This window comes from Candidozyma haemuli (genome assembly GCF_002926055.2).
Source record: "Candidozyma haemuli strain B11899 chromosome Unknown C_2014730914, whole genome shotgun sequence".
Lineage (NCBI taxonomy): Eukaryota > Fungi > Ascomycota > Pichiomycetes > Serinales > Metschnikowiaceae > Candidozyma > Candidozyma haemuli.
The window spans coordinates 1,704,411-1,730,241 of record NW_020289904.1 but is presented as its reverse complement, the minus strand read 5'-3'; the positions used below and the strand labels follow the sequence as shown (position 1 = coordinate 1,730,241).

General features: G+C 44.5%; 9 protein-coding genes and 3 non-coding genes across 12 annotated transcripts; 6 read left to right on the top strand and 6 right to left on the bottom strand. All coding sequences in view use genetic code 12, as the record gives it.

The window, feature by feature from the left end:
* Positions 1-449: 449 nt before the first annotated feature.
* CHC1 (clathrin heavy chain) lies at positions 450-5,450 on the top strand (the record flags this gene model as incomplete). The annotated part of the gene is made up of 1 exon (XM_025486087.1): positions 450-5,450. The coding sequence occupies one exon, from the start codon at positions 450-452 to the stop codon at positions 5,448-5,450; it is 5,001 nt and encodes a 1,666-aa protein (XP_025341552.1).
* Positions 5,451-5,582: 132 nt separating this feature from the next.
* Positions 5,583-6,542, bottom strand: CTF5 (Ctf5p; the record flags this gene model as incomplete). Its single annotated transcript, XM_025486086.1, has 1 exon — positions 5,583-6,542. The coding sequence occupies one exon, from the start codon at positions 6,540-6,542 to the stop codon at positions 5,583-5,585; it is 960 nt and encodes a 319-aa protein (XP_025341551.1).
* A 1,939-nt stretch (positions 6,543-8,481) lies between these two features.
* On the top strand, positions 8,482-9,834 carry WSC4 (Wsc4p; the record flags this gene model as incomplete). The annotated part of the gene is made up of 1 exon (XM_025486085.1): positions 8,482-9,834. One exon carries the CDS (start codon positions 8,482-8,484, stop codon positions 9,832-9,834), a length of 1,353 nt encoding a protein of 450 aa, XP_025341550.1.
* A 223-nt stretch (positions 9,835-10,057) lies between these two features.
* On the bottom strand, positions 10,058-10,486 carry CXQ85_002408 (PPP1R11/YPI1 family protein; the record flags this gene model as incomplete). The annotated part of the gene is made up of 1 exon (XM_025486084.1): positions 10,058-10,486. The coding sequence occupies one exon, from the start codon at positions 10,484-10,486 to the stop codon at positions 10,058-10,060; it is 429 nt and encodes a 142-aa protein (XP_025341549.1).
* A 733-nt stretch (positions 10,487-11,219) lies between these two features.
* On the bottom strand, positions 11,220-11,291 carry CXQ85_002407. Its single transcript has one exon. It is a non-coding gene; the product is annotated as a tRNA-Glu (tRNA).
* Positions 11,292-12,603: 1,312 nt separating this feature from the next.
* On the top strand, positions 12,604-12,687 carry CXQ85_002406. The gene has a single exon. It is a non-coding gene; the product is annotated as a tRNA-Tyr (tRNA).
* Positions 12,688-12,696: 9 nt separating this feature from the next.
* CXQ85_002405 lies at positions 12,697-12,772 on the top strand. Its single transcript has one exon. It is a non-coding gene; the product is annotated as a tRNA-Thr (tRNA).
* A 692-nt stretch (positions 12,773-13,464) lies between these two features.
* RIM101 (alkaline-responsive transcriptional regulator) lies at positions 13,465-15,306 on the top strand (the record flags this gene model as incomplete). The annotated part of the gene is made up of 1 exon (XM_025486083.1): positions 13,465-15,306. The coding sequence occupies one exon, from the start codon at positions 13,465-13,467 to the stop codon at positions 15,304-15,306; it is 1,842 nt and encodes a 613-aa protein (XP_025341548.1).
* A 134-nt stretch (positions 15,307-15,440) lies between these two features.
* Positions 15,441-16,670, bottom strand: CXQ85_002403 (tRNA-5-taurinomethyluridine 2-sulfurtransferase; the record flags this gene model as incomplete). The annotated part of the gene is made up of 1 exon (XM_025486082.1): positions 15,441-16,670. One exon carries the CDS (start codon positions 16,668-16,670, stop codon positions 15,441-15,443), a length of 1,230 nt encoding a protein of 409 aa, XP_025341547.1.
* Positions 16,671-16,934: 264 nt separating this feature from the next.
* Positions 16,935-18,638, bottom strand: CXQ85_002402 (uncharacterized protein; the record flags this gene model as incomplete). The annotated part of the gene is made up of 1 exon (XM_025486081.1): positions 16,935-18,638. One exon carries the CDS (start codon positions 18,636-18,638, stop codon positions 16,935-16,937), a length of 1,704 nt encoding a protein of 567 aa, XP_025341546.1.
* A 717-nt stretch (positions 18,639-19,355) lies between these two features.
* Positions 19,356-22,772, top strand: IRR1 (Irr1p; the record flags this gene model as incomplete). The annotated part of the gene is made up of 1 exon (XM_025486080.1): positions 19,356-22,772. One exon carries the CDS (start codon positions 19,356-19,358, stop codon positions 22,770-22,772), a length of 3,417 nt encoding a protein of 1,138 aa, XP_025341545.1.
* Positions 22,773-22,801: 29 nt separating this feature from the next.
* Positions 22,802-25,378, bottom strand: CXQ85_002400 (uncharacterized protein; the record flags this gene model as incomplete). Its single annotated transcript, XM_025486079.1, has 1 exon — positions 22,802-25,378. One exon carries the CDS (start codon positions 25,376-25,378, stop codon positions 22,802-22,804), a length of 2,577 nt encoding a protein of 858 aa, XP_025341544.1.
* Between the last annotated feature and the right edge of the window lie 453 nt (positions 25,379-25,831).

Below are 25,831 nucleotides of genomic sequence, written 5' to 3'. Positions count from 1 at the left end.
ATCAAAACTTGTCTACATCGCTCACAATGGCAAGATCTAAATTTGTCTTGGTTCATGTGTGAGACTTCCAGGTACGGCCCGAGAAATCGCCAGTACCGCGATAACCGGACAAGTATCCTCGCCGAGCCCTTTCAGCCACAACACCGATCAACAAAGGCACTTATGTATAGAAACTAAAAAGCATTGGCAAAAAATGCCTCGAATTTCTCAATTTTCTTCACTTCAAATCTCAATATTCTTTCCAAACGGTGGAACTAGAAGGAGGGGGAGAACACACCCGTGCCTCCTGATTACATAATCCAACGAGGCCACCTAGGAAACAAAACCACGAAATCAAAAACCGCCTTCTACCTCTTGCTACCGTCCACTTTTAGGCCAATTCACACACAACCCTACTTTTTTCGATTGTTTACAATTTCCGTGTGGCTTACGGTTGAACCTGAAAGAAAATGTCGGACATTCCTATCGATTTCACTCAATTGGCTCAGTTGACCCAATTGGGTATTCAACAGCAGTCGCTTGATTTCAAGTCCACCACTCTTGAGTCTGATCGCTACATCTGTGTTCGTGAAAGCACTCAACAAGGTAACACTGTTGCCATCATTGATGCTCAGAACAACTTTGAGTTGACCAGAAAGAACATGACCGCCGACAATGCAATTATGCACCCTACTGAAAATGTGATTGCTTTGAGAGCCAATGGCACTGCTTTGCAGGTGTTCAACTTGGGATCGAAACAAAGATTGAAGTCTCACACGCTAGAGCAGCCAGTTGTTCTTTGGAAATGGTTGACCAATGAGGTTTTGGGTCTTGTTACCGCCTCTACCATTTACACGTGGAACATCTTTGATGGTACCAACGATGGACCTGTTAAGCTTACTGACAGACACCACACCCTCAACAGCTGCCAGATCATAAACTTTGTGGCCGAGCCCGACCTAAATTGGTTTGCTGTTACCGGTATCGCTCAGGAAGACGGCAGAATTGCTGGTCACATTCAGTTGTTCTCCAAGTCTAGAGGCGTTTCGCAAGCCATTGAGGGTCATGTCTCTCGTTTTGCTCAAATCACTCTCTCTGGAGCTGCTCACCCTACCAAGGTCTTCTGTATCGGTAACAAGACCGCCTCTGGCCAGGGTAACTTGCACATCATTGAAATTGACCATGTTGAAGGCAACCCATCTTTCCCCAAGAAGACTGCGGAAGTCTTTTTCCCTCCAGATGCTACCAATGACTTCCCAATCTCCTTGCAGACCTCCAACAAGTACGGTATCATCTACATTTTGACCAAGTACGGTTTCATCCATTTGTATGATATTGAGACTGGAACTCAGTTATATGTCAACAGAATTACTGCTGAGCCTGTCTTCACCGCCGCTCCCTACAACGACGGTACAGGTCTTGTTACCATCAACAAGTCCGGTCAGGTTTTGGCCATTGAAGTTTCGAGAGACAAGATCATTCCCTACATCTTAAACAACTTGTCTGACGTCTCTTTGGCCTTGTCCCTCTCTTCTCGTGGTGGTTTCCCTGGTGCCGAAAACTTGTTCCAACAACAGTTCCAGAGCTACTTGAGCCAAGGTGACTACACCAACGCCGCCAAGGTTGCTGCCTCCTCCGAACAGTTAAGAACTCAAGACACTATCAACAGATTGAAGAACATTACTCCTCAGCCAGGTCAGATCTCTCCTATCTTGCAATACTTCTCCACTTTGTTGGACAGAGGTACCCTTAACAAGTACGAATCCATTGAGCTTGCTAAGCCAGTCTTGCAACAGGACCGTAAGCCATTGTTCGAGAAGTGGTTGAAGGAAGACAAATTGAACTCCAGTGAAGAATTGGGTGACATTGTCAAGTCCTACGATACCGCTTTGGCTTTGGCCGTTTACGTTCGTGCTAACGTTAACATCAAGGTTGTTTCCTCTTTGGCCGAGTTGGGTCAGTTCGAGAAGATTCTTCCTTACTGTCAAAAGGTCGGCTACAACCCTGACTACACCAACTTGATCCAGAACTTGGTGCGTGTCAGCCCAGACAAGGCCAGCGAGTTTGCTGTTTCTTTATTGGCTAACGGAGATGCCAACTTGAACATCGAGAACATCGCCGACTTGTTCTTCTCCCAGAATTATATTCAGCAGGGTACAGCATTCTTGTTGGATGCTCTTAAAAGTGACACTCCTTCCGAAGGTCACTTGCAAACTAAGGTCTTGGAGACAAACTTGTTACATGCTCCTCAGGTTGCTGATGCCATCTTGGGCAACCAAATGTTCAGTCATTACGACAAGCCAAGCATTGGTAAGTTGTGTGAGAAGTCTGGTTTGTTCCAGAGAGCTTTGGAGCACTACGACGATTTGAAGGATATTAAGAGAGTCATCATCCACACCAACGTTTTGCCAGCTGACTGGTTGGTCTCATACTTTGGTCAATTGAATGTCCAGCAATCTATGGCTTGTTTGAATGAGTTGATGACCAACAACTTGCAACAGAACTTGCAGATTGTGATCCAGGTTGCTACCAAGTATTCTGACCTTCTTGGTCCACTCAACTTGATCAAGCTTTTCGAGACTTACAAGTCTAACGAGGGTAAGTACTACTACTTGAGCTCCATTGTCAACTTGACTCAAGACCCAGATGTGGTTTACAAGTACATTGAAGCTGCCAGCAAGTTGAACCAAACCAAGGAGATTGAGAGAGTTGTCAGAGACAACAACGTCTACAACGGTGAGAAGGTTAAAAACTTCTTGAAGGAAGCCAACTTGGAAGACCAATTGCCTTTGATTATTGTTTGCGACAGATTCAACTTCGTCCACGACTTGATCTTGTACTTGTACAAGAACAAGTACTTCAAGTTTATTGAAGTCTACGTTCAGCAAGTGAACTCAGCAAACACTCCCCAGGTTGTCGCTGGTTTGTTAGATGTCGACTGTGATGAGAACATCATTAAGAATTTGTTGATGTCCGTCTTGGGCAGAGTTCCTCTCAAGGAATTGGTTGAGGAAGTCGAGAAGAGAAACAGATTGAAGATTTTGTTGCCATTTTTGGAAAAGACTTTGGAGGGTGGTTCATCTGACCAGGAAGTTTACAACACCTTGGCCAAGATTTACATTGACTCCAACAACAGCCCTGAAAAGTTCTTGCAAGAGAATCAGCAGTATGATACCTTGTCTGTCGGTAGATACTGTGAGAAGCGTGACCCATACTTGGCATACATCGCCTACTCCAAGGGTGGAAATGATGACGAGTTGATCAACATCACCAATGAGAACAAGATGTACAAGTATCAGGCCAGATACTTGTTGGCCAAGTCCGACTTTGATTTGTGGGCCAAGGTCTTGAACCCTGACAACGAGTACAGAAGACAATTGATCGACCAGGTCGTCTCGACTGGTATTCCTGAGTTGAGCGACCCAGAGGCAATCTCTGTCACTGTGAAGGCTTTCATGGAGAATGACTTGCCACAGGAGTTGATTGAACTTTTGGAGAAAATTATCTTAGAGCCTTCTCCATTCAATGACAACACTTCCTTGCAAGGTTTGTTGCTCTTGACTGCTATTAAGGCTGACTCCACTCGTGTCGCTAACTACATTGAGAAGCTTGACAAGTTTGATCCAAACGAGATTGCTCCTTTGTGTATCGACAATGACTTGTTTGAGGAGGCATTCGAAATCTACGATAAATTCGAGCAAAGAACCGATGCCATGAAGGTCTTGGTCGAGGACATCATGTCCCTTGACAGAGGTGAGCAGTACGCTGAGAAGCACGACACCTCTGATTTGTGGTACCAATTGGGTACTGCTCAATTGAATGGTTTGAGAATCCCTGAAGCCATCGATTCTTACATCAAGTCTAAGAACCCACAGAACTTCCAGCAAGTTATTGAAATTGCCGAGCGTGCTGGTAAGGAAGATGAATTGGTTCCATTCTTGGACATGGCCAGAGAAACTTTGAGAGAGCCTGCTATTGATAATGCTTTGATCAACTGTTACGCTAACGCTGACAGATTGACTGATATTGAGAAGTTTGTCGCTGGTCCTAACGTGGCCGTCTTGGAGGAAATTGGTGACAAGTTGTTTGAAGCTAAGAACTACAAGGCTGCCAAGATTTTGTATTCTAACATCTCGAAGTACTCTAAGTTGGCTACCACTTTGGTTTACTTGGAGGACTACCAGTCTGCTGTCGACTGTGCTAGAAAGGCTTCAAACACTCAGGTCTGGAAGCAGGTTAACAGTGCATGTATTGAGAACAAGGAATTCAGATTGGCCCAGATTTGTGGTTTGAACTTGATCATTGATGCTGAGGAATTGCCTGAGTTGGTTAAGACTTACGAGTTCAATGGTTACTTCGATGAAGTCATTGCCCTTTTCGAGAGTGGTTTAGGTTTGGAAAGAGCCCACATGGGTATGTTCACTGAGCTTGCCATTCTTTACACCAAGTACAAGCCTGAAAAGGTCATGGAGCACTTGAAGTTGTTCTGGTCTCGTATCAACATTCCAAAGGTGTTGACTGCTTGTGAGTCTGCTCATCTTTACCCTGAGTTGATCTTCTTGTACTGCCATTACGAGGAATGGGACAATGCTGCCTTGACTATGATGGACAAGTCCGAAGTTGCTTTCGACCATTCATCTTTGAAGGAGATTATTGTCAAGGTTTCCAACTTGGAGATCTACTACAAGGCCATCAACTTCTACTTGAAGGAGAACCCAACTCTTTTGGTTGACTTGATGTCTGTCTTGATTCCAAAGCTTGATCTTCCAAGAGTGGTCAGAATGTTCGTTAAATCTGACAACCTTCCATTGATCAAGCCATTCTTGATCTCTGTCCTCGACAAGAACAACTCGATTGTCAACGGTGCTTATCACGATCTTTTGATCGAGGAAGAGGACTACAAGTCCTTGCGCTCTGCCATTGAGTCTGAATCCAGCAACAGATTCAACTCTTTGGACTTGGCCGAAAGATTGGAGAACCACGACCTTATCTTCTTCCGTCAAATTTCTGCTACCTTGTACACCAAGAACAAGAAGTTTACTAAGTCCATCCAGATTTTGAAGAACGATAAATTGTGGGCTGACCTTATCAAGACTGTTGCTATTTCCAAGTCTACCAAGCTTGCACACGAGCTCTTGGACTACTTCGTGGAGACTGGTAACCACGAAGGCTTTGTTGCTCTCTTGTACAGTGCTTACTCGTTGATTGAATATGATTACGTGGTTGAGTTGGCCTGGTTGCACAACTTGGGCAACTTCATTAAGCCATACGAGATTTCCGTGACGTACGAGAACCAAAAGAAGTTGAAGGAGGTTTACGAAGATTTGGAGAAGAGAAGAGCGGCTGAACGCAATGATGACGAGCCTGCCGCTGGGCAGCCATTGATGATCACTAGCGGTGCTGGTTTGGGAGTGAACAACACCGGCTTGGGATACCAGCCAACTGGCGCTGGTTTTGGCAATGCCTTTTAATAATCGCAAAAGCGAGACCTAAAGCGGTTGTTTGACTTTGTAGGGTTAGTCAAGCATCGGCCAAGGGTTTCTTACAGATTGCAAATAGAGACGAAAAAGTTTGATTTTTGAATGCAGATGTAGATGATAATGCTAGATGAGGCTCTCGTGGCGAAGGTAAGTTAAAGCCTGAGAAAATGCAGATCGAAGAGATTCGATAGTGGCGTTTGATAGCAAGGCTGAAATGTGCAATGCAGCCCGGTTCGGAAGTGTAGAAGATACCGAGTCTATAGATTTGCTGCCCAAGAGAAGCTCTATAGAGTACTTGCGATCAGACAATGCGAGCACAACCCGACGACATTGCATATCGGTATCAGACGAGACGAAGACCTTGCTGTTAGAGGGGTCTAAGCCGAAATCGCCGTATGTGAGCTGTGAAATTGAGTTGATGGTATCATGGCGGTACTGGGTTGCAACCAAGGCAGCGCGGATGCACTCACAGAACTTCTGGAGACCGTGGGCCTCGTCCTGGTGGGTCAAGTGATGCTTGTATGAATCGAGGGAGATGTATGCTGGAGTGGTATAACGAAATACCAGCCAGTTGTGGCGTTGATCCTTGGATAACACACGCCTTAGGATCACATAGTGAGATGGTAGGAACGCATTGGATGAATGGGAAAGAATATCAAATCGCAAGCCCAACAATGCATCTTCAGAAGTGTCATATAAAGCGTCATTGATCGGGAAAGCGGTGATACCACCGAACCTATGAATGCTTTCTATCAACGCATACGAACCTTGGCGGGTCCGATCTTGAATTGACGTAAGAGAGTCTGACTGTGGGGGAGCTGCCGTCTCCTTTTGATTGGAGGCAGTTTCAAAATAAGTTCTTATGGAATCGTCAAAGTAGGAGTCAAGGATCAACGGGGGATCGTCTGAGGGAGCAACAGTGTGCCGTGGGCGGTGGTGTTTCTGGAGATGGTGTTTGTTTGAAGCTTCATAGTTTGCAACCTGACGGAACAACGAATCATGGGACGACTGAAGAGGTCCAATGTCAGCTCTCAAGCCAGCAATTTCTGCCCTGAGAGCATCGATTTCTGCCTGGACATCCATAAGAAAACCGAGAAACAAGTGTTATTTTGTTGATGTAAACAAAGCCTCAGTGCGGTTATCTTTTGGCGCACACACCCTTTGCCCGATACAGCGAGAGAACTTCTCGAGAGGGAAATGGCAACAGACGCAGGACCGCAACCGCCATTTGGCTGCGAAAAGAAATAGAAACCCCCTCCTGAAAAAAGCGTTGGAGGAGAGATCCACATTCAACAGATAAAGAAAAAACCCAAAGTTAAAAAGCTAAAGGTGAAACTTACATGAAATCGCAACCCAAAAGTGAAACGCACAGAAGAAACCAGCAGAGTGTTGTTTACTCAACTTGTCTGACTATGTGTTCCAGCAGCTCGTCGGCCTAAACGGTTGCGCAAGCACCGCGGGTTAAGGGTCTCTCGGGTCCCAGCAACCGGAACAAAACGAGCGAAGCGAGAGGGATATACGATGATTTGGGGACCTCCTTTGGAAGAGGGATGATTTGAAAGGGGCTTGAAGGGCGGGAATCAGCAAGTGGTGACTTTTTTTCCGTTGAACCTGGCACTGAGGATGCCGATTGTCTCGGGACATTCGTCACTCTACAGTTTCTCACTTACAGCGCCTAATGGACGTTTCACCGTGGAGGCACAGGGTGTTAAAGGCAAAAACAAAAGTGTGAAGGTCCCATTTGCTAGGCGACCAGAAACGGTTTCAAAGTAGCTGGTTCGGCTTGTGACAGTAGCAGGTATTTTTTCTTGATCCAAACACTGGAATGGAGCATAGCCTTGAACTGAGCACAGACGGCTGAGCATCCAAGGAAAATCCGTCTTCTGGAAATTCCTCGAGCATGGAAATCGCCTGTCCCGTGGGGGACGTACCTACGGACAATCCGGGATTCCTTCATTGATGTAATGGAAAACCCTGCTGCCTGTGTCCCAGACTGCTTGGCTGCCTCCCGCCTGGCATGGCTGCGAAACCTATTAATGGGATACAAACGACGACCATTGTGTGCGGACGGGTCATGAACTTTCCCGCCCAACGGTAACAAGATATAAAAAGAACAAACAAAGTGGGAGCTGAGCAGCTGCTGAAACCTGAGAGGTATCCTTTTCATGTCTCAGGAGTTACAGGGTGGCCCATGGCTTCTTTGCTTTCTTTTTTGTAATCGCACATTTGTGGCTGCAGCACCCTCTTTCCTTCACATTTTTCCCTTTTTTCAGTGGGTATCTTTTCCTCATCCTTTCTTGTTTTTTTTTGACCTGTGTTATTTTTTGCCTTCTCTGCAAAGTCCCTGTGCCAGTGGCTTTTGCCGCAAAAACCCAGCCATTGTTGCTTTTCAATCTCTTTTCCTCTTCTAGCGATTCAAGCCTTCCCTGACAATGCTGCCATGCCGCCCCGATCCTGGCGAAGCTTTTTTTCTTTATTGCCCCAAAACATACACACCTTGTCTGTTGTCCTCTTTTAACCTTCCCATCGAAATCCTCCCGCCCGATGGGCCATACCACTTTTACCCCTAAACCCATTCTTCTGACCTTTTTCTTTCCTTTTTTTTGCCCTTTTTCCTTCCCCTGGTTTTACCCTTTTCGCTGCCATCTTACCCGCTGCGCAGCCCGTTCGCCTCACTTTCTCTATCTACCACTCGCTGTGTGTTCTGTCTATGTGTCTCTCTTCTTCTCACTCCCTGGAGGGGGCCCAAAAAACAAAAAATGTCCTGCTCGGTAGCTTTAACCGCACTGCGCCCTGCAACAGGGTTTGTGTTGCGACTTTTTTTTTTTTTTTTTTCCACCCACGGTGCGCTCGCCTGCCGATATAAATTCAATCAGGGCCGCTTCTTTCCCCTGGCGCCATATTCCAGGTGCTACGACCGCCCTGACCATCGTTTTTATTAATTTTGACCCATATCCTTCCTCCCCCTAATCTTGTCCTTGTTTTGTTTCCTTTTGTTCCTTCGGCTCCGTTTCTTGTTTTCATGCTTCGTTCGCTTCTTCCCTTGACACTATTGTCCCTCGCGGCAGGTCTTGATCTCAATGTCTGCTCGTCTCGAAACATCGGCGGCACTTTAAAGACTTCTGATCAGTATATGTCTAATGGCTTGTGTCATGACTACTGTCTGAAAGACGGTTACGCCGTGGCCATAACTCAGAATTACGACTGCTGGTGCACTAACGATGTCCCCGCAGACACTGATTCCAAGTCCAACTGTGACACCGGATGCCCTGGCTATTCCGAGCAGGAAAACTGTGGTGGTGACGGCTACTTTGGTTATATCTTTATAAGAAGCCCTTCAAATACTGTTGAGCCGTCTTCTCTGACTACAGAGGCCTGGTCTACCCAGGAGGCTCCGGAATCCACCCTGGAAGAGGAAACTTCCGAGGAACAAACTTCCACAACTCCTACTTCAACTTCCACATCGTCATCACCTTCCCCAACCTCCACATCATCCACTTCTACATCATCATCATCATCATCATCATCGTCATCATCATCATCATCGTCTTCGAGATCCTCATCTTCTCCAAGAACTTCATCCTCACCATCACCTACGACATCGTCAAGGTCTTCAAGCTCCAGCTCAAGTCTGAGCTCGTCCAGCTCTTCTAAATCGCTGAGCTCAAGCTCTTCTGAACCTCCTGAAGTCGTTACCTCTTTACAAGCAACAACGGTATATTCGGTTACAACTGCTGATGGCTCTGCATCCCAGGTGATCTCAACCAGATACGTAACTGAACTTGCTTCAACATCGACTCCCACGAGCGACCCGAGTGCATCAGGTGACGGCGATGACGATAACGACGACGAACAAAAGTCTTTCTTTGACTCGACTGGCAAAGTAGCCGGCACTTTTACCGCAGTTGGTGTGGTTGTCGTTGGTGCTTTGGGCACTTTGCTCTACTGCTGTTGTTTTGGCGCAGGTCGCCGTAATGACGATTACTCAGACGAAGAAAACCAGTATTCATCTGACGAACTTTCTGTTAATAATGAAAAGCCTGTCGCTGCAGGCGGTAACTTCCACTCAAAGTCGTCACTGAGAAGTTCTAATTTAAAGAGAGACAATTCTAGCAAGTCGATACTTTCTATATTTAATCCCGGCACTGGCGGCATGGGAGGCTCCGCCGTTGGTAGGAGCATGTCTAAGAAGAAACTTAATCCTAATAAGGAGTCTGCCCCAGATTCTGGCGGCCCGATAATGTTCCCTATTCTGGAATTCGATAATCGTTTGGACCCACTGACGATGTTCCAGAATTCAAATGCATCGAAATTCTCCTTCGCCGATGAGAATGATTACTCCAGGCGTATATTGCATGTCGCTAACCCCGAATAGATCCATGGCTCTTTCGGCAGCAGCCCTGTTAATTGTACAATAATTGCATCCTAATAAAAAAAAAAATGAAAACTATAATTTGATTCATGAACTTTCTGAATAAAAATTAAATCGTATACATCGTAAACTAGGCCTGTTACACTTTACAAACCGTAGGGCGCCTTACTAGCCGACCCCATGCTTCTTCTACTACCTCACATCTCAAGAGTCCTCGGGACTTTGCTCATATTTTATAATGAGGTTGTCTCTCGTATGCATTAGGACTTGATTCTCTCGCCTTCTTGACCTTCCCATTACCTTTACTCTGAGCATGATCATGCTCATGATTGTGGTTATGGTCATGATTGTGATTGCACGGACGGCCTCTCTCGTCGCCACTTTCGTCAGAGGAAGAGTCACTCGAGCCGCTATCACTATCACTCGAACACTCTCCAAATTCACGCTGAGGGTGGAAAATGCAACAGATCTTTGACTTCTTCTTATTCATATGTTCGTTATCAACCACATCGTCAGTCCATCTAACCTGTGACCTCGACTTCTTCTTTTGCTTCTCCTTCTCGCTTCTTGGTCGAAGATGTAAAACTGGCGTCGGAGTTGTTTCTTCTGTTTGTGTTTGCAGGTTAGGCCCTGCTTGTGACTGTCTCTCTGGCATAGTGGTGTGGTATTTTTGCTCTGTTAAAGATTGACCGAGATAATATATTAGTGATCTTTGGAATCTGGTCATGTGACGTATGTTCGGAATTTACCACTCAGGTATTCTCCAAGAATATACGTATTTTCACGATTCAAATAATTTTCAGCATTAGAGACACTTTAATGTCGAAAATTTCAAAATCTTTATTACCGTTAGACGATTTTTCAACTCAGGAAACGGGATAGTAGTGCTAGCAAACTGAAAAGGGCTAACATTACCTGCAGAACGCTGCCACTCCTTTGCTGCTGTTTCCCCGATCTCCCCATTCAGCAAAGATGGCTGAAAACTTAGCATCTGGGGTAATAAATGTCGCTTCAAGGAGTCAGTCTCCTGATTTAGAAAAGGCTTTACCTAAGATATACTATTTTATTCATTTCTTTTTATTTTTTTTTTTTTTTTTTTTCAGTTTCTATTGTTTTGCTCGAAGATCTCTTTACACTTTGAATATTGATAATTCGCAGCTAATTGGCAAAACGGGCGGAATGTCATGTAACCTGACTAGGAATAGAGTTTAGAAAAATATTGTGACACGGGTAACATATTTGGAAAGTATACGCTAAGAGGTCTATGGCTAAGCAACCCGCCTCGAGTACCACTTGTGGGGAAAGAAAAAAAAAAAAAAGAGTAGAGAGATTCCGACTTCCAAGGAAATGAACTGATATTAGAAGCAAACAAAAATGAAAAAAGAAAGCTCCGATACGGGGAATCGAACCCCGATCTGCTCGGTGAGAGCGAACTGTGCTAGCCATTACACCATATCGGATTGTTATTAATGTTTTGGTACCGCGGTGGTGATGAGCAAAACGATACACTATTGAGTATCGCACGACCAGTATAAAAACCCATACACCAGGATTATAATGGGTGGAATTTTTCAGCCTCCAGCAAACAAGCCTTAACCATTATCACCATGTGGCTAATAAATCTTTGCCAATACAAAGACACTTGATTATTTTCAAAAAAAAGAAAATTGGAATTACGTCTAAGTTGACTTCATCAAAAAGAAAAAGGCATTGGCATTGGTCCAACTCATCGGGACTAAATCTTGCTCGAGGCGCACCTGCCCATAGTGACCTCGGCATCTTGTGAGTCCAAAACCCGCCTACTCATGTCTTATCTATCTAACACAAAACAGTAAAAGACCCTTGATAAGTCCGAAACATGACCATCTCAAAAAGTCGACTACAATGCCCTCGGCTTCTTTTCCTTCACCTTCTAGAACTACGATATGAGGTAACCAGCGTTTATTTATGGTGTTGCATAGACTAAGCAAAAAAAATAAAGAGGGCCCAAGAAAAATCGGTAAAACTCACCGATCATCGTATATGTGACTCAAATGTGATGGAGGAACCCCGGACTCACGCAAAACTTCTACGTGATCCCTGAACCAATTATGGCACGACTATCTGAGCCACATTTTGGCACACGACTATTGTTCCGTTACGTGGGCACAATCTTTATATACTGTACCATATATGTTGGAAGCGTTACGTCAACCAAGAATCATTCTATCAGCCAAGCAAAATTTAAACTCGATCGAGCTTGACCTATTGAATGTAACGTCATTTCATTCTTGTTCTTCCTTCCCCACCCCGTGTTGTTACACTAAAACGGCGGGGCACAGCAGAATTTGGCATAGGACCGTTTTACGGAGACTACCACATGGGTTTCTTGCAAGCAACTTCTATCCAGACCAATTGTTCAATATCAGGAGGGTTAAATGACCCTTTCATGTTTTTCCGGCGTCCTTGAGATGCTTTGTATGTGGGACCAATCTGGCAGAAGAGAACTGCATCCCACGTAAGACAAAGGGTTTATTTGTTACTTTATATGACATATTATGGCATTTTGGAAGCTTGCTACTGCCTTCTTTAGTCAATGGCATGGGGTTAGATCTTGTGAAAAGGACAAAAAAGCAGTGTAACTCGCTCAAATTTTCCCTTAGAGCGATTTCAGAACTGGAAGTGTGATGGTGAGGGCCCAATGGATGGTATGAATGAGTGAAAAATTGCCTACCTGCATTTTGACCAAAATACACTATATATATAGTTCAAATTTTATTTCATGCAGAAATCCTCTCGGTGGCCAAGCTGGCTAAGGCGCGAGACTGTAATGTGATTGTAATCTTGAGATCGGGTGTTCGACTCACCCCCGGGAGATTTCCTCTAGCCTTTATGGCCAAGTTGGTAAGGCACCTCACTAGTAATGAGGAGATCGTCAGTTCGAATCTGGCTGAAGGCATCATTTTTTTGATATTTGATATTCTGATATCTTAAATCTGAACCTCGGGCCCCATGGGGAGATGGTTCTATTTCTTTTTAAGTCTGCATGCCTCTATCAGAATCTAAGCCAATCAGAGTATTCCAATGCACGTCTACGCCAAGTGGAAGCGAAAATGCGTCGCGGAGATGAACCCAAGTGACTTCGGCACCTATACCGAGAAAGGAATTAGTGGCCTGTGTACAGTACCACAAGGAATTTTCGCACAATTCTTTTTTTTTCTTACCTTACATACTAAGCACAGGCTCACTCGTGGGGACTTTGTCCTATTTCTTTTTTTTTTTCTTGACTGCCAGGGAGCTCACTTTCTTATAAAAAACGCCACCACATGCAGGACATTTACTTGGCGTGAAACTTCTTGGCAATTCAAATAATCAAATGACCTTTCTGCCACAGCCTAGTCCTATACAAATATATCTCTCCTGCCTTTCGCAAACTCGTCATATCTTGAAAGGTTTTTTTTCTTCACCCTTATACTTTACCAACCCACTTTACCCCATCCCATTCATTGTATATTATTTTCAAGCAAACCCTTCTATTCGTGATATAAGATACGGCTTGCTGCGAATAATAAAAAAAATAAATTAACCACAAAAAACAAATCAAGGGATAGATAACCACTCCATTTTTTTTTTTGGATAACTATTTCATAAGAAATGTCGCTGAATTACAACCTTCACCCAGTGACATACTTGAACGCTACCGCTGAAAAGGTCATGGACTCAGAGGTCGACTTTGACCTTGACGCCGTTTCAGATGCTGTTTCTACCAATTCCCCAACCACTCAGTCATCAAACGGCTCTCCACAAACTTCCTTCACATCCCAGTCTTCCGCCAACTCCCCTGTGCTGCAAGCTTCTTCTTTCGGCAAGGAGTTCACGAATGCCCACTTTGGTGCTCGTGCCACTGGTTTTGCTGGTACTGCTTTTGAACCAGCTGTGAAGCAGGAGTCCCTGAACTCTCAGCAACCTCAACCTCACTCCCACGCCCACCCTCACGCTCATCCTCACAACCATGCTCACCCACACTCACACAACCATGGCGATGTTAACTGCTCCGCCGGTGCTTCCGGTGAGAAGAAGAAGCCGAAGAAGACTTACAGAAAGGTTAGGGATGCTGACATGAAGGGTCCATTCAACTGTCAGTGGAGTGGATGTTCTCTCATCTTTGAGACTCCAGAGCAGTTGTACGACCACTTGTGTAATGAGCACGTTGGCCGCAAGTCCTCCAACAACTTGTCTTTGACTTGTGACTGGGACAACTGTGGTGTTACCACTGTCAAGAGAGACCACATTACCTCTCACTTGCGTGTCCATGTTCCTTTGAAGCCTTACCGCTGTGACTTGTGTACCAAGAGTTTCAAGAGACCTCAGGACTTGAAGAAGCACTCTAGAACTCACGAGGACGAACACCAGCGTAAGTTGAAGAAGTCTCAGAAGATGAACGAGAAGGAAGGCGAGAAGCAGTACCCTGTTCCAGTGTTGCCTCCACATCACGGTCCATTTGATGTTGGTTCCGCTTACTACCCTACTTTGGGTAACGAAATGACGCAACGTCAAGAAGTGTTCGACCTCAGTACTAGCCTCCACCCACAGCACAGCAACCAGCCTCCTTCTGACACCAAGAAGAGAACTTTGGACCACAACATGCACATGATGAACGGTATCCTCAGTGACTTCAACTTCTACGGTAGCCAGGACTCTAACAAGAGAACTAAGGTCGAGCCTCAGTACAACATGGAGGTCTACAACCGTTTGAACCACGTGGACGGCTTCATGAACAACCAGCCAAACTCCAACCACTCCTCGACCAGCAGCCAGGGATCCGTGCTCCACTCGCACAACATGATTCCTAACCCTAACTCCCACTACTCCTACGGTGCTAACCCACAGACGAACTACTACGAGGCTGAGAAGTTCTTCAACAACTTGTCTTCCTCTATTGAAATGCAGTACCAGAGTATGATGGGTCCAAACGGCAGTACTCAGGCTGCTGCTCCAAACCAGCAATACCCACAGCAGGCTCCTCAGCAGCAATTGTACCCAATGTTGCCTCAGTACCAGAACAAGCCTTACGACAACAACAGTCACTTCGTGAACAACCACAACTCTGGTTACACTCCAAAGTTCCCACAGGTCAACAGACAGCTCAGCGGTGGTCAGTACGGTGCCAACCCATACGGCTCTGTGGAGTACGAGTCTATTAGCAACACTCAGAAGTCTGCTAAGAAGCTCGATGATGACTCGTCTAAGGACAGTACTGAGGACGATGAAGCTGACATTTTGGCTAACTTCAACAAGTTGTCCATCAACGACAAGAACTCTGCTGAGTTCGATCTTGAAACTGTTAAGAGACACCGTGACATGATCAACTTCGTCTGCAAGCAGTTGGCTGCCATGGGCCAGAAGATGAAGGAGCAGGAGCACAAGCAGCAGGCCAAGGACGTTCGTATCAAGGACAACAAACAAAGCTTGTACCCAACGATCACTGCATTTTAAAGTTTTATGACTTTGATGAACTATTACATTCAATTCTCTTTAGATTGTTACGATCGTTAAAATTTTTGGGTTCAGGTTTCCTTTTCTTTTATATATATACAAATGTGATTACGTTTAGGAAACAATGCTGTAGATTATTCGAAGGTTTTAAGTAGCACACCAGATCCAAGTACTCTGTTGCCCTGATAAACCACGACGTTTTGACCTGGTGCCATAGCTCGTTGCTTCTCTTTGGTTTCTATTAGAATCTTGTTATCCTCAATAGCGAGCAGATCAATTTCGATTGGAGTTTGTAACGATCTGTACTGAAGAGTTAGCTTCTCAAGTCTTTCATGCTCTATATCATTAAGCCATGCCCATTCGCCAACTTTTAGTTTTTTCAGGAACAATCTTTCGTTAGACCCGCCTTTGACGATAACGATTTCGTTTGTGGCAACCCTTTTTTCACTGACAAACCAGACGCCACTATACTTTGGATCGCCTTGAGGCATAGAAATACCCAGTCTCTGACCGACAGTGGCATGCCATATACCTTGATGTTGACCCCAAACCTTACCGTCCTCGGTAATAATATTACCTGGTTTAGGAGGAATGAATTCGTCAAGAAAATGACGGAACTTGGTATGGTCTGGAGAAACAAAGCAAAGACCTTGGGAGTCTGGCTTCGAAGCAGTATGAAGTTCTAGTTCAGCAGCCATCTTCCGAACTTGCACTTTGGTGAAATGGCCTAAAGGTAGTAGCATTCGAGGGAGAACGCCACTCGAAATACTGGCCAAGTAATATGATTGATCTTTATTACCATCGTATGCTCTGATAAGATTGAATTTTTCATTCTCACAGCGTTCAACCCTAGCATAATGTCCTGTGGCAAGCCACCATCTCTTCTCTTTTGCAGCATACTTTGCAGCCAAATGGTCTATCATCTTGCCAAACTTGATGAACTTATTGCAACCTAAATCAGGATTTGGCGTGAGACCTTTTTCATACATCTCCATCATTGGTGAAAAGACATCTGCCCAATACTCTTTTTCGAAGTTGACCCTTTCACACGGTATATTCAACTGGTCGCATACCTTCTGAACAGTAGACCATTCTCCCTCAGTACACTTCGCCAGCTGAGACCAGTTTGCCATGTAGATACCCTTAACATTTGGGTATTTAGCAGAGAGCAAAGCGGCTGTAACTGAAGAATCAACTCCTGAACTCATAGCCACGAATATGTCATCATTATGATCTGGCTGTGACTGACGGTATGCGAAAGGTTCTGGGATTTCTGGATGAGGATTAAGCTTCTGTGTGATTACATTGGAATATGACCTGGAAAATGGTCGTAGGAGACTTCTTTTGGCCAAGAACCGAAGCATATGGGTCGTAGTTGGTGAAGTTGAAGTTGCAAGGTCAAGAATCGATGCCTCTCAATATGCACTTCTAAGCGATCGAAGCGACGCATAACAGATAGATATGGAGCGAGAACACTAAGAAAATCGATGCATCCTACAATATTCCAATTCGCTATAGTTTTATGATACTTCCTATAATTGTACAAAATGACTATAAAAGTCAAGGGGTTTGCCGTGATAGGTCTATACTATCCGGACAAATCACATTATTGAGATGAAAATACTGGATCATGCGGACCAGAACTGGTAAGCCTTTGGCTTTGCCACGCTTATAGGCAAAGCTTCCTGCTCCACTTGCTTCTCTTTATCCACATCCATCTTTGCCTCTTCTCCTTTATCTAAGTTGATTTTGTTAAAGTTCTTGTTGATTTCGTTAATGTTGATCGGCGTCAATAACTCATTCAACAAAGGCTCTAACTCGGGGTTATTGTTTTCCTTCTTGAACTTGCTAACTTTCTCGAAGTTTAACCATCTCTCGATAAGTGCTTGTTTTCTTTGCAAGTTCAACAAGTTTTCGGTCTTGATGAGGTCAGCCTCCAAGTGGTTGATTAACTTCAATTTAGCGTCAAACTTTTCCAACGTAAGCTCAATAACTTGGTTTACGAGGTTTGTTTGATCAAGCACCGTTTGCTCCAAGTTCTTCTTAGCGTTACCCTCCAACATTTGTTTGCCATCTTTCGTCTCTATCAACTTTTTCACGACATCCTGAATGATCGTTTCCTTATCCAAACCAGCTGGTTCCTTCTGCTCTTCGTTCTCGGGCTTGATTAGCTTGTTCAAGTACCTTTCTTCAATAGGAAGCTGCAAGAATTTGATCAAACATTCATCACGAGACTTCGAACCGACATGCTCACTGATCTTATCCCATTGACCATTGTTGTTAAGGAAAAGAGTCTGGTTATTTATCTCAGAGGTGGCATACATTTCGACACCCTCCAAAAGAAGAAGGACTTCCTGTTCCGTCCATTCCTTTTGCTTGAAGCTCTGCTCCAATTTGATAAAGTCGGACGAAGTAAAGTTCGATGGGAACAAACCTTGGTCGTAAACATCCTTGCTGATGACCAGCGGACCCAAGCTTCCACTTGTCAGAGCCTTGCTCTTGAGATTGTGGTATCTCACTTTGCTGACATCATTGGATGTCTCATTGCAAAAGTACAGCACCGAGTTTGGCGCTTTTTGATTTGTAGACTCGTCAAAGATATTTCTAGTAACTTCCAAATTAAGTGGAATGGATCCATCATCCTTTTCCTCCAACTTGACAGAATTTTCGGTGGTGGACTTTTGATCACTGGTGTCGGAGGTTGTAGCTGCTGAAGACTCAGCTTTCTTGACCTTGGAGCTTTCTGGAATAAATGGAACTAAGCCTTGGGGAGTATCCAAAGTGACTTGAAAGTGCCCCGTGTACTGTGGACCGACTAGAGTAGGCTTGGTTCTTGGGTCTATCTGGTAGTTGATTAATCCCCATTTTTCCAAGAAACGATGTATGCGGATTATACTGGCAACATCACCTGCCAAGTTACGACGCACGGCCGTGACTGTTAAATATTCAATTGGGTTTATCCTGTAGGAGTTGATCATGAAGTCTCTCAGATTCTTGTACACTTCTGGAGTCTTATAAGTGGATGGGTTTTCTTCATTTTTGGAGGGGAAAAAGTCAGGGAACAGTTTCTTCTCAATCAGATGAACGGTGTTCATGTCGAACCATTTGGAGAATGATGGAATAACAACGTGTCTTGACTGTTCAATGAGATAATTCTTCGCAGTCTCTTGGAAAGCTGCTCTAACCTTTTCAAGATCAACGGGTTCTGGCTCAGCAGGCTTCTCGGCCTCGGAAGTCTCAGCGGGCTGCTCGTTGTTGGCCTCCTCAGTCCCCGTCATTGGAGTGTCCTCCAAAGGAGTCTCTGGTTTAGAGTCACTGGGCTCTGCAGACATGATATTTCACGATTGATGTATTGGTGAAAAGGTGTAGCGACTTGTTTAGCTTCTTGATTTTTTGTGCCTGCACGACTTTGCTTGGACACGACAACCCACCTTGTTGGAGATCAGAAGCTAGATGATACTTATTAGTTAAAAATATGCCGATTAGCCATATACTGAAGATCTTATAATGTTTTTGTTTTCTTGAGGTACTAGAATGGGTAGAGTTCGATTTTCATGAACATGTGTTAGCCATGTCTAGCGTGCGGTTGCGCATACACCAACAAGGAACTCACCAATACCTAAGCAATTCAAGGAGAGTGAAGCAAGTTAGATATAAGATCGTAGGTGTTTTTAAGGGGTGCTACTTGTTAATCGGTATTCATCTTTTACTTCACTATAACACATGTGTGGCTTCCAGAAGGTGAACTCTACTACTTTTCTGTATACGCCCTAGTTCTTGGAGTCATAATCAAAAAGAAGCAAGCCTGATAGAGATTAGTGAATGATCTGAAATAGTTTGAGGACAACATTTTGGCGAAATTAACCAATAGCTTATCTGGTTTACCTCTATATTTATATAGATAAGTGGACGGCTGCAAAATATGTCGCGACGAAATGGGAAAGATGTGCGACACGAGCAACGCGTAGTTTGTTTACAGATCGTTTATCTTGATATCTATCACTGCTCAGAACAGATTTGTTAAATCACAGTCGGACAACACTAATAAGATGGTTGTCGCAGTGAGCAGGAAAAGGAACAGGAACGAGAGGCCCCAGTATGGGGAACTCCACTCGTCGGACGTGTCCGATTACGATGAGGTGGAGGAGTCTGATTACGAGTCTGAGGACGATCAGCCTCGTAAGAAACATACCAAGAGTACCGTTCAACGCCCACAACAAGTATTGGAAAGTGAAGAAAACTCTTTGTTCAAAGCGTTGTCGAGCCCGGTTGTGGCCGTATCAGAATTGGCACTCGAGTGGGTTGAATCATACATGGCGGAGGAAGACACCGAAGGCGTGAACTCATTCATGAACATGTTCAATCTTCTTTTAAAAGCTGTGGGATGCAACGTTCCAGTTCAAGCTCATGATATTATCAGCCCCGACTCGGCAGTTGCAACTGTGAACGAGCTTAGTATTCACTTCGAAAAGCAGAAATACCATGAGAATCCATTTGCCTCAAACAACAAGGATGTGAAACATTTCCAGAAGAACGTTTTGGAATTTTTCAGTGAAGTTATCTTTTATGCCCACGAAAAAGGCTGCTTATATCAAGAGCTCATAGACGAGGGCCAGACTGTTCTCTCATCAGACTTCATGACGTCTTTAATACTGTGGTTCAGTGCCCTCAGTGCTAGTAATTTGAGACCCTTTCGTCATGTGGCGACTGTTGTGACACTAAATATAGTCACTCAACTATGCCACCAGGCCGCTTCTCTTGAGGTGTCTCTTGAAAGGCAGGAAAGACAGTTGAACAATGCAAAGAATAGCAGCAATAAGTCTAAACTGAAGCGCCTGAAAATTGAGGTAATCCAGAATAACATTGACAGAACAAACATCAAGATAGGTACTATTAATGAGTATTTGGATGAGGTTACAAGATCTGTGTTTGTTCATCGTTATAGAGATCTCGACAGCACAATCAGAGTCGAATGTTTACACGCGTTGGGCGACTGGATGGTTTCCAACCCTGCTTACTTTCTTCTGTCGGCGTACTTGCGCTATTTCGGCTGGCTTTTATCAGACCCAACAGATGCCGTCAGGGACGAGGTTGTGAGGTCTCTCCATCGCCTATACAAATTTCTGAAAGGGTCTATTGAGAATATGGCCTTCAGCTTCAGAAAATTCACGAAGCGTTTCCAACAGCAACTCATCAATATGATTTGGAAAGAAAACTTGGCAAGTATCAAGATTAATCTTTTTGCAATTTACTCCGAGCTTTTGAAAATCGGTTTCCTTCTGGATTCAGATAAAAGTCGAATTTGTTCGTACGTTTTTTATCTTGCAGAATCAGAACTTCATCATAAACAAGTCGGCACCAAACTTAAAGCTGAATGCAGCCGATTTATTACCATAGCATGTATTCAGGCCACTGAATCTACCGTTGACAAACATTCCAAGTATTTCCAGAAGTCATCGGGACCCATCAACACCAATAACATAGCTGGTGTTTATAAGCTCAAGTACCTCGCTGCATTTTTCCAAGAGTCAATAGATGAGTATTCGACGAAGCGCCCTCATTTATTCATTGACGAACCGAGTGTGAGCTCATGGAAGATGCTTAAAGGTGTTTTTACGGATTTGCAAATCATGCCCGAATGGGCTGGTGAGTGGGAGTTGATTGTGAAATACTTATTCTTCGATACATCAGCATTAATTGTCGAAGGTGCATCAGATAAGGAGACAGCCTCTATAAGAGATAGCCTAGAACTATCTCTGAAGGACCAGCAATTTTTTGTTTCATTTTTGTCGGGCAGCGTCGATTCTTCGTTAAACGGCAAATCTCGCAAGGGGTTGGACACATCCGAAGATTCACCCGTCAACATGGTACCCAAATTAGCCTGTCATTTAGCAGATCTTGAGGATTTACTGAGTAAGGTAACCTCGATGTATCCTGTTTTTCTCAGAATCTGGAATGACTTGCTAGGCTTCAAATCCGAATCAATCCAGGCCGTGTATGAGCACTCCAATAGCATCGATACCTACAACCTGTTGCATGGTAGAGTGCTTCAATACTTTTTGGAATGCCAGGAAATGTCATATGATCTTGTTGAGCTTTACAAAGAGTACTTTTCTCTTCTACTAACATCGTCAGACGAACGCGGACAAAATTCCAGCAATGGGGATACCAATCAACTTATCAATCCTAACGTTTATCTTAAGATTGAAGATACTATTTTAGCTCTCCTGACAGAAATAATGGAGGATTTAAGTTCAAAAGGATCATCGCATGATGTTTTTGAAGCAACTCTGGAACAAGATGATCCTTTTGTCTGTGATCAAAAAGATCTTTGCAACACCTTGATTGAGATATCGAACCCTGTTAAGAAACTCAACATAATAGGAGATATAATCAGCATTATCAGATCGGTTGGAGAGCCTCTACTTGACTATCCCGGCAGTTTACTTGAACTGCTTTCAGTTAAACTACTTTCGAAGTTTAGTTTCCAAACCCTCGTGAAGCTCTGGCCTCGTAACTTGTCCAAGGTAATTAAGGATGTAAGTGAAGCCTGGAGTTCGATACTAGATTTCGGTCTCATTTGCCTCTGCTGGAAGCTAGAAGATCTTATGTATTCATTGAATGATGGCACAGCGGAGACTATCAATGTTGATATCTTCATGGATGATATGTGTGGTATCTTCGTTAATGTTGTTGACTGCTTCAGCTCGTTAAACGAGGTAGTATTCGATCCTGAGGAATTGCCAGGTCTAAGCGAAGACACTAAGTCCTTGAAGATTGAACTCGCTGAATTTCTTCACATGTTCGGGACTAAAATAGCCGATTTCGCCACGTCGCTTAAAGCGTTCTATGATCGGACGAAACCAATTCACCGCTTTAGAGACTTCGATGCTATGTTTTGCACTTCGGAAAAACTCGGGCCATTCGTTAACGGCGAGCTTCCAAAGAATTTGGAAGATGCGTTGATGAATGTCTTCTTAATAAGAGAAGCAAAGCTTGGCTACCTTTTGGGTGAAGACTTAGAGAGGCTTGATAACGAGAATGTCAACTTGGAAGAATTTTCAGAGGAGCACGATGAAGTTCAAGAAGACACTTCACCGCAGGAGGTCGTCACCAGATTTGACACTAGTGACGAGGAAGATAATGAAGAGGACGAAGTTAGGGTCGCTAGGGAAACCGCTGAAAGAGAAGCCAGACTGAACGCAAGATCGTCCATGCTCAAGTTTAAACTGGACCGAAAAATTTGGACGCAAGAAAAATTGCTATCTGTCTATTCGATGAAGCTTCTAGGACTTATCAAGGCAAATTCGTTATCGTCTCATTCTACGGAACGTTTCAAGCTTAATGGCCAGAAGCTTGGGCAAACTTTCGGCACTATCGTTTCCATGATGAGCAGCCCTGACCAGGTCAATAGAGAAAGCGGCTCATTTGAAGCTACTGAAGAGCAATCTGCGGTTGTTTCATAATGTCATTAAATATGATAAATAATTTTTCACTAAGTTCTTCCTCTCGAGTTGTACTCTGAATCAATATTTTGATCGGTAGGCGCGGTTGTCATGAACGTTGGCACGCCAGGTTGCTGAGTTTGTCTCGAATCCTGTTGTGTCAATGACGAGCCTCTTTGCCTTCCGTTCTGTTTTGTGTTTGGTATACTCATGGATCTCGGCGTATACTGTTCTTCTCCACTCAACATCAGGTGGTCCGAAATGCTATGCATGTCATCTGGATCATTTCGATTCATGGGTAGAGTAACATAATTTGACTGGATATCTCCAGACCTTGGCAACTTCTTAATATTAATCTGAGAACTGGCTGTGACAACCTCAGGTTGGCCATTAATTGTCCTTGAAGAAGGTCTATAAGCACTAGGAGGCGGCCTGCTTGGTGAAGTCGAGGTTCCCAGCCGGTATCTCAACTGAGACTGAAACTTGGCTTTGATAGAAGGTGCCTGCTCCAAGGCTGGACTGCGGCTTCGAGTTTTGACGGACCGCATATTGAGCCCGCTGAGATCAAGCTTTAAATTGTCTTTGTTCATACCTTCTCCTCGACGAGGTGAACATTTGAACTTATTGCTCTTTCTGAATTCCACAAGAGCGCGTCTAATATTGTACGCAGAGTCTTGACGGAAGATCTTGATGAGGCCTGTTTGATCACAGGTGACTATGATATGACCTATGTCAAGGCCTGTAGTCTCCGCGTACTCGATTTCTTTCTTTCGAGGACCAAGGATTCCGTAGTCATCGAGTTGAGGAGCCCTCTTTACCAAATCGTAGATAATATCATCCGAAAATGCGAGAAGCCTTCTAGTATTGTCCGGTGCAAACAAAGCACTATTGACTTTTGTGTGATGAGCATGAAAGCAAGCGTACGAGTTATTTTCGTTTGGAATATAATGTTCACCGCTGCTGTCTTCTAAGAAACGTTGCAAGCTTAGTTTCTTCCAAATCTTATTGTCATGAAGTAGTTTCGTAAGTTTCTTATGGGTATGGTTTACTTGCTGCTTGCCCTCGTTATAAAGTTCTTTGAGAGCAATCCTGAGCTTATTGTTAATGATGGAATTGTTGTTTTCCCACACATAAACCCAGTGGTCTTCCGATCCACAAACGATGAAACGATTATCATCACTCAACGATGCCACAATAGATGAACTGGTATTCGTCGCTCCTTTGAAACGTGTAAGTAGCCTGGTGCGATGCATGTCAATCAATCTTGCTTTTGAGTCATTCGTTGTGATAAGTAAGTTCCACCTAGCGAATTGGGTAGCTGGAATGTCTGTAGCTGCTTCATTCTCGAACACTTTTATGCCTGTGATCTTGTTCCCATGTTTTGATGCAAAAGGGCTCGCCATGGATCTCTCTTTGAGCTCAACTCTGCGGGTAACATTAAGGCCTTGTGTCTCGAGGCCAAATAGAGAGCCATTGAATCCACCGACGATACAGTTGTTACCAATAGGAGTGAATGCCAATGCGGTGATCAAGACATCATTGCCCAAATTCTTGCTGTATGCGACAGAATTGTCCAAGATGGACCACAAGCGAACATAATTATCTAGCGAGCCACTCAAGAAGAAACGATCATCATTGGGATGAAACTTCACCGCAGTGACAAAATCTTCATGCTTAAAAGTTTCCAAGCATTCAGAACGTTCAACATTCCAAAGCTTGACAGTGCGGTCCATAGAGCCAGATATGAGGAAATTGTTCTTGCTCCAGTCTAATGTTAAAATGGATTTCGTGTGGCCTGCAAACACAACCTCTGGTTCTTGTTGGAAGACGGGTGCGTATTGAAAGACCTTCAGTTTTGAGGAAGGCAGTTTCCGTCCAGCCTCACGGCTCTTATATTGAAGCCTGCTCAATGGTGACGAAATGACATGCCAAATGTAGATCTTGCTGTCTCTGCCGGCGGCGGCCAAGTACTTACCATCTCTGCTGAATTCCATGACTAAGATCTCATTGCTACGCATGGACGCACTATCATCACCAGCAGAGGAATTGGTTGTACTCTCTGAGAACTCAGCACTACTCAGGTCTGAATCAGAAGCCAATGCTTCAGTAACATCCTTCTTCTCACCGCACCGAAGCTCCTGAGCAAGGAACAAGTTATTAAGCATCCGCGGACTTTTGTTGCTCCGCTTATTGATCTTTAAGCGCTTGGGGAACATCAAAGATTCACACGTTAGTCCGGCCCAAGGAACATTCGTCTCTGGAGACTCATCTTCAGCCGTTGGGAACGCTTGTTCGCCGCTTCTATCAAAATCGTCATCGTGGTAGTCGTCAAGGGTATAGTCGGAAAGGATGTCATTCAGATCGTGCAGATTGAGGTCTTCAACCAGCTGGTCAGCGTGATTGAAAATGGAAGTATAGTCATCGTCAAGGAACACACCGCCATCTTCACCGTCGGAACGAAGCAGGGGAGCTTTTGGAATTGCTCTGGAACTTCGAGGCAGCGAGAACTTAGTATCTGAAGAGAAGCTGGTACCCGTAGAAGCCGGGGAAGGCGGGCCCAGAGACTTCTTCTTGCGGAAGAGCTTAGACAAGATGCGCTTCTTGCCTCCCGACTCGTTTTTCGACATTGGGCGAGTGGGTGCTGAGGAAGAAAAAGAACAAGATAGCACTCAGGTGGAGTGGAACTTGAAATGGGAATAAAGCCTATTTCAGGAAAAACCCGTCTGCGTGCGCAGGCAGGCCCTTTTTCTCGCCCCTCCTAGATGCCAATTCTACGCCAGACGCCAGACGCCAGCCGCCAGGCGCCATACCGGAGTTTCCAGGGCCATCATTTTTCCTCCACCTTGGCGCCGATCGAGCAGGGCGGCTTTGCGAAACTAGACTGACCCATCGACCCAGAATCTACAGTACCATTACCACAGGGAATCCAGGCAGCGTCCCGCCAGGAAATCCAAAGCAGCAGTTTCATCTGGGTCTGTTGCTGGTGACAACGTCTCTCTACCTTCTATTCTTTCTCTACACTTGGCAACTTTCCCTGATGGGGCTTGACATGTTCGCCCAGACAGCTCTAGACAATGGAA